Source organism: Lissotriton vulgaris, chromosome 4_1 (assembly GCF_964263255.1).
Source record: "Lissotriton vulgaris chromosome 4_1, aLisVul1.2, whole genome shotgun sequence".
Classification (NCBI taxonomy): domain Eukaryota; kingdom Metazoa; phylum Chordata; class Amphibia; order Caudata; family Salamandridae; genus Lissotriton; species Lissotriton vulgaris.
The window spans coordinates 1,724,129,834-1,724,144,005 of record NC_141691.1 but is presented as its reverse complement, the minus strand read 5'-3'; the positions used below and the strand labels follow the sequence as shown (position 1 = coordinate 1,724,144,005).

The following is a 14,172-nucleotide window of genomic DNA, read 5'->3' as shown; positions in this document are numbered from 1 at the left end:
GCTTCTTGGATTCCCTATCTGGAGGGGCAGAAGGGAATGCACCTTTAGAAGAAGAGGCTTGTACCACTAAGCTCTCACGGGTAGGGTGTTGGGTCACCGGGGGCAGGGTGTTGGCAGCGGGCAATTGCTCTCTCCATAGGAGTCCCTGTGCTGGGCTTGGACCAAGTGCCCATGAGGACTTTTAGTCTTTGTTATTTATGTATGTATTTTATGGCTCAGAAACCATACCATGCTTTTACAGTATTATTTTATAATACTCTTCTTGCTGTACGCATTACACTTTACAGCCAGTATTACAATTGTAGCAGTTCATTTCTTCTGCATGAGAAAGAAGACTGTTCAATAAATACTTTTATTGAAAACCCCCGTCTCTTTATTTCTCTGTACCTCTGATGAAACGAAGCATGCACACTTGACTGAGTGAAATATCTATCTATTTTTTCCACGACTCTGAAGATCAGTTTTATTCTTGGGGAAACAAAGTTGTCATGTTTATGCGGTTGTCAGAAACTAATCCCTTCTAGTTTATTCGAGAAAGTTTCTAGTGACCTCTGACCTTGCTGGCACTCACAATTAAGTCTAATATATTCAATAGAGACCTATAACTTAAGTCCTACGGCACATCTATAGGATATATTATTCCAATGCGCAGAGTCTATTGGGAATTTAGGAACTACACTACAGTAATGGGGTAGCTGTTGTATTTGGCTGGACTTGACCTCCAGCCACGAAAACCTACCCAACCTAGCCATTTAAGTCCAGGGTGGTGTGTTGTGTGTGAATCCAACAACATTTTCTTATTTCTAATACCCTGCAAACCTCAAACTTTACCTAAAATCACAGATTTTCCTCACATTTAGGTGAAGAAAACTTGTGGAATTTGCGGGGAATCAACAAAATTCCTATGACCCACCATTCCTACACTTTTCCGGATAAAAACGGTACACCATATGAGACTTAGCCTAGTACCTGGAACACAAACTCGCCAAAGTGGAGACACAACAATCAAAAATGTCTCCACCATTCAGAAAAGGCACCTCCTGGAGCACCACTAATTGGGGGATTCAGTCCCCTTGGCTCTTGAGGATCCTTGGGGGCCAACTAGCCCTCCTATTACCTCCGGTAAGACCCACACAGCTAGATTGCTTAGAGGTCATCAGAGGCCATGCCCCCTTTCTCCTCCACTCAGTAATGCGACTCCTGGCGCACTGCTGGTTGGGGGAAGAAGTCACTTTAGTACAAATGGCCCCCAGGAGGCAGGGGGACCTCATGCTCCACCACTCAGTAAATGAGACTCCTGGCGCACTGCTGGTTGGGGGAAGAAGTCAACTTTAGTACTAAGGCCCGAGGAGGCAGGGGGACCTTATCGCCCACCAGCAGTATGCAGACATGTCTTTGCAGAGTGGTGGAGAAAGGGGGCGTGACCTGACAACCTCAGCAATTCCACTGTATTGGAGAGTGCGTGTCTTTGTGAATGGTTGGATGGGTGAGTAAGTGAGTGGTTATATGGATGTGTGAATGAGTATGCAAGTGGTCGTGTGGGTGAGTCACTGGTTGCGTATGAGGCTGTATGGGTGAGTGAGTGGCTGTATAAATGAGTGAGTGGGTGTGGGTATATGTGACGTTGTCGGGGGGTATGAGTGGTTGTGTCAGTGGTTCTGTGGATGATGTCATGAGTGATGTCATAGACCATGTCATGAGTGATGTAATATGTGAGGTCAGTAGTTCATTGCATGGGGGCGTAAGTTATAGTTTGCTCGGGTAACTATAACTGCTGAACTTCACTGGTTTTGTGCAAGTGAAATCTGAGCCTAATTATAATGTCCTTGTATCCTGTGTTTTTTGTGTCAATTTCTTCAGTTTTTCAATGCTGTTTCCGAATTATAACATCCCTGTTTTTTTGTGAATTTCGAAAGGTTGTTACATTTTATTTCCTAAGGTCAGTGAGTGGGTGTTTGAGTGGATGTGTGGGTCTGTGAGTGGACGTGTGAGTCACTGTATGGGTCTGTAAGTGGGTGTTTCTGCAGCTCTATGGGTCAGTGAATGGGTGTTTGAGTGGCTGTATGGGTGTGTGAGTAGTTTTCTGGGTTTGTTGGTGGCTGTGTGGCTCTGTAAGTGGATGTATGGTCTGTGAGAAGGTGTATGTGTCTGTGAGTGAGATGTGAGTGGTTATGCAGATGTGTGAGTAGATGTGTGAAAGGGCTGTATGGGTCTGTAAGTGAGTGTCAGTAGCTGTATTGGTCGGTGACTAGGCGTGTGAGTGGCTTTATGGGTCTGTGGGTGTGTGAATGGCTGTATGGGTATGTGTGACTAGTTTTCGGAGTTTGTGAGTGGGTGTATGGGTCTGCGAGTCGGTGTATTGGGTCTGCGAGTAGTTGTTATGGGTCTGCGAGTGGGTGTATGGGTCTGCGAGTGGGTGTATGGGTCTGCGAGTGGGTTTATGGGTCTGCGAGTGGGTTTATGGGTATGCGAGTGGGTGTATGGGTCTGCGAGTGGGTGTATGGGTCTGCGAGTGGGTGTATGGGTCTGCGAGTGGGTGTATGGGTCTGCGAGTGGGTGTATGGGTCTGCGAGTGGGTGTATGGGTCTGCGAGTGGGTGTATGGGTCTGCGAGTGGGTGTATGGGTCTGCGAGTGGGTGTATGGGTCTGCGAGTGGGTGTATTGGGTCTGCGAGTGGGTGTATTGGGTCTGCAAGTGGGTGTATTGGGTCTGCGAGTGGGTGTATTGGGTCTGCGAGTGGGTGTATTGGGTCTGCGAGTGGGTGTATTGGGTCTGCGAGTGGGTATATTGGGTCTGCGAGTGGGTATATTCGGTCTGCGAGTGGGTGTATGGGTCTGCGAGTGGGTGTATTGGGTCTGCGAGTGGGTGTATTGGGTCTGCGAGTGGGTGTATTGGGTCTGCGAGTGGGGTGTATTGGGTAGGCGAGTGGGGTGTATTGGGTCTGCGAGTGGGGTGTATTGGGTCTGCGAGTGGGGCGTATTGGGTCTGCGAGTGGGGCGTATTGGGTCTGCGAGTGGGGCGTATAGGGTCTGCGAGTGGGGTGTATTGGGTCTGCGAGTGGGGTGTATTGGGTCTGCGAGTGGGGTGTATTGGGTCTGCGAGTGGGGTGTATTGGGTCGGCGAGTGGGGTGTATTGGGTCGGCGAGTGGGGTGTATTGGGTCGGTGAGTGGGGTGTATTGGGTCTGCGAGTGGGGTGTATTGGGTCTGCGAGTGGGGTGTATTGGGTCTGCGAGTGGGTGTATGGGTCTGTGAGTGTATTTGAGAGTGGCTGAATGTGTGAGTGTATTCGAGAGTGGCTGAATGTGTGAGTGGGTATCTGAGTGTCTATGTGAGTGTGTCAGTAGCTGTGTGAGTGACTGGACCAGCACAGCACCTCATCTGCTCCTTATCCAACAAGAGTCCACAGTTTTGCAGAAAAAGTCACCTAAATGGAGCACTTTCTACTGGTTAATTAGTGAATACTACCTCATTGGGTAGCAACTAGTGCATATTCTACACTACAGCTGCATAATGGACTACAAGGAAAAGTCTCCAGTGACCTTGTGTGCATGTAACTTCGGCAATGTGATTGTTCCTTGAGCATCTTGATCCACACATCTTTGACAACATGAATCCTTGTTGAGAGAAGAGGACAAGACTACAAAGAGGGTATTCTTCACCAATCAAGGGTACTATGGGACACAGGGAGCCGGCCCTGGAGGTGGTGGTCCTCAGGGTCACTAATGACTCCAGGAGGGGGCTGTGCAGCCCCCCTCCTTTCAAAGTGAAAGGCCTGTCGAGGGAGGTGGTAGTCCCAAGGCCCAAATACAGCCCAGGAGGGGGGCTGCACATCACCCTGTCCCTCATGTATTTTGTATTTCTGGCCCCAGGGAGGTGGTGGTCCCTGGGCCCTACTGGGCAAAGCAGACCCCCTCCAATTTACTATTAAAGCTCTGGGGAGTGGATGGTCCCCAGGCCTCCTAAGTGCCCTACAGGGGGAAGGAGTGGGGGTCCGCGTGGCACCTCTCCGAATAAAAAATTAAGGCCCAGGAGGAGGTGGTCCCTGGGGCTCTTTACTGCCTCAGGAGGAGGGTCCGCGCAGTCCCCTCCAATTTAAATATCAAGTCTCAGGGAGGTGGTGGTGGTCCCCATGGCTCTTAGGAGTCCCACATTTATAAAAAGCCAATGCCCCCAGAACCTGGCCCACCCGGGAGCTGAAATATGACAAGCAAGGGAGGCTGCGCTTGTTTTTTTTTAGGGATGTTGTTACCTTACCTCCACATCTCTCTTTGTACCTCCACCCAACCGCGTCCCCCCTGTCTCCTAAACCCTCGTCACCTGAAAGATGCTACCTTCTTTCAGGCCTGCTTTTCCACCGACCCTCACTCTCCATATCATCGGCCCTCATGACTTGAATTAATCTGGTCCTCTCAAGCCCTCAGTCTCTGCTTCCTCCATCCCATCCTTACATTCTCGCCTCTCGTTATGATAAGGGAGCTGCTGGTCCTCTCTGGCCCTCATCCTCTGCTCTGCACTTAGGGACGTTGGTCCTCTCAGGCCTTTAAGCGCCCCGCTCCACCCCCATGCCGCTCATCATATTCAGGGTCCTCGTTACATTACGGATGCTGGTCCTCCTGGGCTCGCACTCTTCACCCCTCTAGCCTCCCTCCCACCGCACATCCTCATTACATTAAGGATGCTGTCTGCCTCTATGAACCTCTTTCCCAAAAGCCACAGGATCCTACACTCTGCTAAATCACATTACGTGGCCCAAAAGAGGGAAATGCTAACAGCAGGTTTAATTTGATTAATTCCGCTGGAATGTAAGAAATGCCAGGCATGACTGTATTTCATGGCTTTTATGTTCTTGGAGCCCATTTCCCATAAAAATGAAAAAAATCTGAATTACATAACAAAGCATGCTTACCACCACAGCCTGATTTCACACACAGAGTCTGCCTCTCCTCCTCTCAAAGAAACACACCAACACACACACACACACTTGCCGTCCTGACTTAATCTCCATCAGGAAAGGACATCAAACACACCCGGCTCTACCACTCTCCACCACGCACCCTCACAAACATTCGGCCCGCTTCACAATCAAACTTTAGTTTTCCTTTTTCATCACTGGTCCTCCCTCTCACTACAAATAATTCTATGTTGTGTCAACTGTGGATCTCTGCCGTTGTGCCTACACAATCCAATACTTGCTCGCTCTCTCTCGCTTGCACACACACATACACACACACACACACACACACACACACACGCTCGCACACATACACACACACACACACCAGTCCTCCTCTTCGCATCACATGCCCACACCCACCCTCCATTTCCACCTCTTCCCATTACACACACCCCCTCCTTTTCTCTTCCCATCCCACATACACATGCACACTAAGAGTTATCGCCCTAACACCAGCACCTCCTTTCTCCTCTCACCCCCCCATCATACATACACACAGGAACATCATGGCTCTGCCCCATGACTACATTGTCCCATCATATACACCAGATACCATAACCCCAAAATCACAAACACGCACACTCATTACGTCCCCTGACACTTATTACATGACTGGCAATGCAATACAATAGGTCTCGCATTTCCGAGATTGACCTATTGACATTGTAAATGGCAATGCCTTTTGTTAATTTTTATTGATATGTTTTGAAAACCTGCAAGCGGTGCGTAAACACACACTTTGTACTTATAGTCCTAGCTTACGAGAAGTAAGGCTGGCAGTAAAAGAGGCACAGTTACTGCCAGCCGTGCTTCTATATACTCATCGCTTGCAGATTTCTAAACTCAAATAAAAGGCATTGTCGCTTACAATGTCAATAGCTCTAACTCTCTCAAATGCGAGACATATTGTATTGCAAATGCTTGTAGTAACCTCCTAGCATGATGTTCGTCAAACTCAGGCAGACATCTCTTCAGGGTCCGACATAATAATCCGTATCGGATGATCCTCTGGGGCTTGTGGTGTTAGTACCGGGGTCAGGAACCAGCATGAATTGAAGAGTAGAAGTCTGTAACGGAGTTGTTAAGCGTCCGTTAGTGAGACAGAATGGGACAGATGGCGGTGGGGAGGGACCCGCCAGCTACAACTTGATTGGAGGGCCCAAGCCATTCTGTGAGGCCTCAATGCATGTCGGAGTGAGTCAGATGCACAATGAATTATTTGCCACATGGCCTCATTGAAGGCATTGATCTGTTGCAGGGTTGACAGAGGGATCAGGTGAGGAAACGTGACCGGTGACCTTGACAGAGTACGACTCGCATCTTGATGCGCTCATGCTTCCTCCTTGGAGTCCGAGTGGAAGGAATGGTGTAGAGTCCCACTTTATTTTTTTATTTTTGAGTTTAGGCTTGGACTTAACAGAGGGATTCTAATTGGTTGCAGAAAAAATATGATCTACATTGTGCTGCTTGACTAGATCATTGTATATAATACATAATAAATATATGTGTTTTTTATGATATATGAAATGTGTACTTTAATGCATTTTTGTGAAGAATCGAATAAAGCATATTGAATTGAGAAAAATGGACAGATGGCTTCAAGCAGGAAGTGAAACATCGTAGGAATGGCCCTATGACCGGGATCAAGTCTGGCCCCTAAACATGGAGCCTGAGTGGGACTACAAAAATGCCTCAACTTTCTTGTGTACAGCATATACAGCTTCACCTCTCTGCCTCACATCGCCTTCAGGTGCATGTAGGCGCACTTATCACACGACTTCGAGTTGTGTCCCGAGCCCAGGCGCCAAAGACATACCTCATGCAGATCTGTGGTAGACATCTGATTCATGCATTCGTGGCATAGCTTGAATTCTGTTGTTTTCAAAGTGGACATCAACCCCAGTGAAAAGACTGGAAGCAGTTGAAAGACCTGACAAATTCGGAAGTGGAACTAATGTCAGTGTGCAGGGGTAGCAGTTACACGTGACTCCACTCTGTTACTTCCGGTGCTGCTGGAGTCAGAAGAGCTACACAATGCCACCTAGCGGAGCGAGAGTACTGGTATAAAAGATCTCCATATCCAGTCAAGTGCCTAGGGAATATTCTGTGGTGAAGAATCTGTAGTTAGGAGTATCCATCAAGCAAACACGTATTACACCGTGTGTAGATCAGACCCAAGTGGCAGTAAGAGAACCAGTTGATTTTGCAGTCTCCACTTACAAATACACTTGCTATGCACCCTCCAGGAACAATCAACGGAACTCCTCATCTGCCATTTTCTGCTAGCTGCAGCCCAAATGGAAAATTCCACCTCATTTACAGAGCTCTAACTTGAACTGAACTGTTGGTCTGCACACATGACAGAATATGGGAAAACTTAAGAGGGAGATTTGAAGAAATTACGTTTTCATAATAGCTGTAGTGGGGTAAAGCAAATAATAGGCTTGAGAAAATCATAAGTCTCCAGTTTAAAACAAGAATGTTGCTGTTTGAGCGCTACTGACAGGGGAGATGGTGGTGTCACAGTGCTACCTGCATTTCTCTGCTTTCTTTAGGTCTGCAGAGACCTGAAAGATAAGGGAAACTGGAAGAAAGATTGAAGACCAGCTATTCCGCTGCTAAGCGGAGGTCTCCAGAGATCGGGTAAGGTGGCTTAAGGACCATGGAAGCGAGCTTTTCCCATGGCAACGCAACAGTGGAGTAACAACTTCTGTTTTTAACTGCAGAGACATATTAGAGTGAATAACACAATTTCTATTTCAGTATTCATTCTAATGGTTACATTGGTAACCATTAGATGAATACTGAAATAGAAGCCAAAGATAAAATTATTCTAGTGTTAAAAATCTATCCTGGTGATAGTTGTATAATTCTGTACAATGGAAAGGAGATTTGTAATGTGATGATGATCACATTTTTACTAATGTGAATATTGTTTCACCTGTGTTTTATAAAGTATTTAAATGGACTGGCGGTTGCCTGCAGCCCCTTGTGGGACCTAGCGTGGCTGCCTCGTGGTGCCCGTTCCCATAGTGCATACATGGCTACTCCCACAAAAACAGTCCTGGAAATACGGGATAAGCTGGCGGTACCCCGGGGTCAGACCTCATTTCCTTCCCCTAACACACCTACAGTTCGCAATCCAATGTTCCCGCCTGCACTGCAGCCTCGAACATTTAGTCCATGATCGAACGGTGAATGCTGTATAATTCAATATCTGTTCCAAGGCGATAAATTCCTTACCTTTGACTAATGCAAAAAGGCATTCCAATTGCTGAGTGGGCTTGGATGCAATCTTACCAAATTCGTCACTGGCTACTCTCTCATGCATATACCCAAGGTGCAACTAGACAACTCACTGCCTTTGAATCCTTAGTTCGCACATTTGAGGGTTCAAAGGGCCTGATTTTTCACACTTACACCCTTTTACAGCACACGCAACAGCCCATACCCCACACATTAAAACGCAATGGAATTTGGACTTAGGCGTAGAAATCTCCCCAGAGAGATTATGGCGGGTATGGCACGACAACCCGAAAATATACCATAGCACTCCGCAGGGCGAAACAGCATATAAGCTCATGACGCGATGGTATTACACTCCAACCCGTATACAACAGATGCTACCAAACTTTCCCCTGACATGTTGGAGATGTCAGGGTGACAGAGGTAACTTTATTCATATCTTGTGGTCTTGCCCAAACCTCACAGTATTTTGGAAGGAGATTCTTAGCCACATCAAGGATACGGTGGGGTTCCCTATTCCTTCCTCTCCGATTGTTACGCTATTAGGCATTAGACCCTCGACATTGACTGCTATGACACACACATTACAAATATTAGGAGCTGCCCGGCAGTCCATAGCTCTATTCTGGAAGAAACCTCAACTCCCCCTGTAGCCACATGGTTTCTACGCCTCGGCATGTTTTAGCCCTCAAACTACTTACTGCCCGTATCAACCACACTGATGCTAAGTTCACCCGTACCTGGCAGCCACTAATCCACCTTTTTTCTATGATCGAACATTCTCGCCCGATTCCCCCTCGACTACGAGCTTTGCAACTATTTGATGATGCTCTTGAACCCTACTTTAGGGGTCTATGCCGGTATCCCCACCGACGCTGGTCTAATAGAAGAAGCCTTCCCTCCTTTTCCCTTAAGAGGCCTCAAATTCATTGCATATTTGTCATTCCTACCTGCAGTGTGGTTATAGAAGTGTAAGAGCGAGGTTGGAATGTTTTCTAATAAATAGGCATGTAAGGCTTGCCAGGGCTATTGTTCTAGGATGGCTTTCACTTAAGTAAAAGATGAGGTGGGTTGCTGCATTCTGCATTGTTCTAAGTCATATAAACACTTTTGTATTGGTCGTTGCAGCAGTCACCACTAGTACATATAAAGACTTGTACACTAGTTTGCTGCTAAGATTGAGATTGTGGTATTTTATTTTGCTAACAAAGTGCATCAGTTTAAAGTTGTAGGAAATATTTGAAAATAATCTGTCATTTGAGGATGAGCCTCTTGAGGATCTAGGTTTTCCATGCACAGATTAATGTTACATGTTACAAACATTTCACCTTGAATCACTCAATCAATAGGATGAATCCTATAATGTGAAATAACTCACCAGTACAAATGCGTCAATTGATTTTAATCGAATCCACTTGAAGAGCGTTGTCCACAGCTCTGGAGAACAGACCCCAAATGAAGCAAGAACGCACACATAGGGTGTCCACAGGAATTTCATGCTGGGAATAAATAACAGTTTAATTACAAAACGAAGAATGGTAAATTAGTCATATTTGTTCACAGTTAGTTGTAGTATTACTGCAGACAACTAATCACTATGATCGCTTGTCTACCCTGGTAACAAATAGACCACTATCTTGCAAGTTCCATACACAGTCTTTACAAAGTTCTATCAGTAAGCAAAGACATGGCAATCTCTCTGCAGTTAATCTGGAGATCAGAGTCTTCCCCAACAGGCATTGCTGTCCCAGTAAAAAGCAAAGTTTGGGATGAGGGCCAGGTTGCCTGAGTGTGAGGCAGTTAAGGTAACTCTGTAGGGAGGCACCATGATAGCATAAGCAACCACAGACAGGACAATGCCACCTATGAAATTAACAGATGGAAAGTGTTCAATGAAAGGCAATGGGATCTGGAAAATAGTAGAGTGCAGGGCAATTCAAGTGACAAAATAAATTGGTTTGTGGGTATCTCCACTGTGGAAACACCAACAAGAGAACGACATTCCAGGATTCTATTCAGGCAAAATGGTGTCACTAAAATTTATGCCATCCAAATAACGGACTTAAAACCAGCCCAAGATAACAATTTCATCTCAAACAGTAGTAAAGATACATTATATTATACTCCATTGAATCGCAAGGCTTGGGTGTAGTGTGAGGAGATGAAAATAATGCACCCACTGTCGTACACAAAAACTAAATAATAGTAATACTGCATGGTCAATTGTTGGATATACTGTTTAATTTTCCATTCATATCATTCTAAGAGGGTGAGATCAGATGTGGTACAACACTAATAAAAGAACAATTATTATGGTACATTTATCCCCAACAACACCTGTAGGTAATGATGAACATATACCATTCCTGAAAAAACTCATTCAGGTGAAGTCAAGGTTAATGGGTGGCAATAGTGGGTAAAAAAAAATAAAGAAATGGAAAATTAACAAGTGAAGGTACCACCCAAACTCCCACCATCTACAGGATGCATAAAAGGTGGAAATGGGATGCGAGTAAGACACTGGGTAAGCATGTTGATAAGTGAATAAGAGTTTATCTAATTGTCTGAGTAGCTAAAACGTGACTGATTTTCAACAGTAGTTGGTCAGTTTTTTCTTTTGTGTAAGTGTTTGTATTTAGTGAAAACCTCAAACACGGACAATACTACCTATAGGTTTGTTGTTATGGTAAGTGTTCTCCTGCGTTAGAACATACATGTATGCCAGCATTTGGGTATTGTATGGTGGTGTTACAAATTTTGCCTTTAAAAAAGTGTGTAATCACTGTTCGTTTAATTAGAAGTATTGTAAGTTGTGTAGTAGGCAACTGCATGTGTGAAAAGCTCTTTTGATGTTAATTAAGACTGTATGGATGAGTGAAAGTTTAAGTTAAGGCTATAACTTAACTTCTGAATTTTACAACTATTTTGATTTTGTGTTGAAGAGTACTGTAGAAATATACTTGGAACACTGTTTATTATCCCCATCAAGGGAGTAGGGTACAGCAGGGGTTTTTTTCTTCTACCCACACCATCCTTGCCTAAGGAAAGCAGAGGGGTACCTGTCAACACTTATATTGGCCAAAAGATGTGGGGGATTGTTGGGAGAAGTCACACGATCAGTATGATTGGCTACTGGGGCACGCAGAGTGTCATCATGTCACTTCATTATGGCCATTGGGACATTTATTTTTCACAGGCACACAAGGTCATAGGATGAGGCCAGGTGGGTCCTTGATGCACCCCCAATCATGCCCTAAGAAAGGGGAATGTGTTGTCTCCAACAAACATTCCCAAAAGACGGGGGCTTCTAAGGGTGAAAGAGGCTTGGGCACTAGACAGGTGTGTAAGCGTCCTGTTCGTCGTTGTAAACAGGGTATCAATGCAGCTGTCAAGCTGCCACATCAACATTTTCAATACTATGTAATAACACAGTATAACACTACACCTGGATGAAACTTGCGGAATTCCACTCTTCAGAGTAACCCAAAAACTCGTTGAGATTCTGCAGAATTCCCTCAAAGGGTGGAAAATGTTCTTCCTGCAGTTCACGCCATTTTCTTCATGCCAGTAGTGCATTGAGAGCAGAAAATCAGCGAGAATGGCACCACGCGGTGCGCAAGGGTGTGGCCATTTTGTTTTATGTACTTCTGCTTCTCCTCCTGCCCTGCTCATATCTTTTCTATTCATACCTGATATGTCTTATCAGACATATCAGGTAGGAATAGAACTCACCTGTTATTCAATCATTTTTTGTTACGGTCCGTCTTTCCTTGTGCGTATTTACATTTCTGTCTGTGTTTGTTTGACTTTTTTGTACTTTTTTTGTTTTAATTTCCTGACGTGTTCTGTCATTCTTCTGTTCCTTTTACATTTTTTCCCCAACCCACTCCGACTCTTTCCTCTATGGCAGAAGCAGGGAGCAGTGCCAGTGCCACCCACACCCCCGGTTAGTGAAGCAGGCTGACGGGGTGCATCTTCACACCATTTTCAGCAAGCCGGAGGTGGCAATGCTTATCCTTTGGGTGCTGTGTCACCTCCCCTGCATGTTGGCAGACGTTTCAGCAAAAGTTATGCCCTGCAGAAGTGTCAGCTGCTCTGGGGAAAGAGCGAAAATGAGGCACAGCAAGATGAAATAACACAAACATGGAAGCTGCTCCTGGGCCCACTCAAGGCATACTAAAGATGTTTAATGTTGACAGTTACTCAGGACCTACTAATAGTTTGATTTCACTCCGTTCAAGGACTACATGTTCCAGAGTGCAAGACGTGCTCAGCAGCGCAGCTCACTGAGGGAGGGGCTTGCCAGGTTAACTAATGGCCTGGTGTACGGGGTTCCTTGAGACTGTCATTTTAACAGAGACCTTTGAGAAAGAAGCTAGTGCTTCGAAACGAGTCAGGTCATAATAAAGAAACTAAGGAGCAGCTTTGCGTGTTTATCTCCTGATTGATTTTGATGCCGGATGGTGTATTTCTCTGGGAGTGAGCAGAGTGGTGTAGCTTGCGGGATGAACCAGCATTGCTATGAGACCCAGGGAGCTGCTGAACATGCAGCTCCCTGGATCTCAAAGCAATGTCTATTTCCCTACTAGCTTGACAGCAGGCAGGGAGACAGACCAGCTATGCTTTCAGCAAGCTTAAGCATTTTCTGCTCTTACTTGCTGAAAGCAGAACACTTTTTTGCTATGGCTTGGCGGGAACCATAGCAAACTGCAATGTCCCTGGAGTGAGCATCCCAGGACATTACTGGAGCCGGCCCTAGGATGTGGTGGTCCCCAAGGCCCCCTATATTATTTAAATTAGCCCCAGGGAGGTGGGGTCCCCAGGGCAATCTAGGGCTCCAGGAGGAGGCGGGGGGCTGCAATGCCCCCCTCCTTCCTTAACTAGGGGCCTGCCCTGGGGAGGTGTCGGTCCCCGGGGCCCAGAACGGCACAGGAGGGGTCCACAATGCCCCCTCCCATTTTTGAGTTTGGCCCGAGGAGGTGGCGGTCCCAGGGAAAACATTGACAACAATGTAATAGTACACTGCCCCTTTAAGGGCCTTCCGGCCTCCAGTGTCCTATCATGCCGTGTAGGTCTTTGATGAGCGAATCAGTAGTATAGTGGTATACATATATTATCTCTTCTGTCGGGGAGGAGGGAAGGTTGCTTATGATTTCAAAGGAGATTACCCAGAGAGAGAACACAGATTACAGGTAAGAAACCATTCCTTCTCTCACAGGTGATCTCCATCCATAAACAAAAGCAATGAATAGATTAGCAAGTTTATCCCTCAAAGATTTCCAGAAGGAAGAGATAAAAAAGGAGATAAGTTAAATTAGGCAAACAAATTCTTTAGAGGTGCTTGCCCCACTTCAGCATTGTCCTTAGCGTCCGAATCAAGACAATAGTGTCTCGTAAAAGTGTGAACTGATCTTCCAGTTGCAGCCTTGCAAATCTCAGCAATTAGGATGTTCCTTACCAGTAGCTAAGTTAACCTGGTTGAGTGGGTAGAATAGGGTTTTGCTTGATTTTGATAAAGGACTATGCAGGAGACAATCCATCTAGATAAGGATTGATTAGAAGTGGCATATCCTGTACGTAGAGACCCATACTTGACAAAGAGTTGTTTTGATTTTCTTAAAGATTTCGTCTCATCTAGACAGAACTTCAAAACGCTCCTACTATCAAAAGTGTGGAGAGATCTTCCTGCAGAAGAAGAGGGGTGCTGATACAATGCAGGTAAAGCAACAGTCTGAGCAATTTGGATTAGCAGAAGAAGGACTGTTCTAATCTTGAGATCCGTGAAAGCTACTCCACTGTTTTGGTCAGGGAAGTTGTATGATGTCTCGATGTTGAGCCATTTCTCGACGTTGCAGGGTGTCTCTACGTCAACGGTGTTCTCCTCTACATCGTAAGTGTTCTTGACGTCAAGCAAGTAGGGGCAGTACCTCTTCTCGATGTCAAAGTCCTTGACGTCGAACGGAAGCAATGT

The 14,172-nt window shown here is 45.8% G+C and overlaps 1 protein-coding gene across 3 annotated transcripts in view; it reads right to left on the bottom strand.

Annotated features, from left to right (window-relative positions):
• The window catches only part of DPY19L4 (dpy-19 like 4), a 617,659-nt gene that overhangs the window by 254,935 nt on the left and 348,552 nt on the right, over nt 1–14,172 (bottom strand). For all 3 annotated transcript variants that reach the window (XR_015309916.1, XR_015309917.1, XM_086966015.1), the window contains exon 14: nt 9,580–9,700. Coding sequence is in view for 1 of the 3 variants with exons in the window: in XM_086966015.1 (XP_086822141.1) it covers nt 9,580–9,700 (121 nt within the window). In the remaining 2 variants the exon portion in view is untranslated. The remainder of the gene's footprint in view (nt 1–9,579; nt 9,701–14,172) is intronic.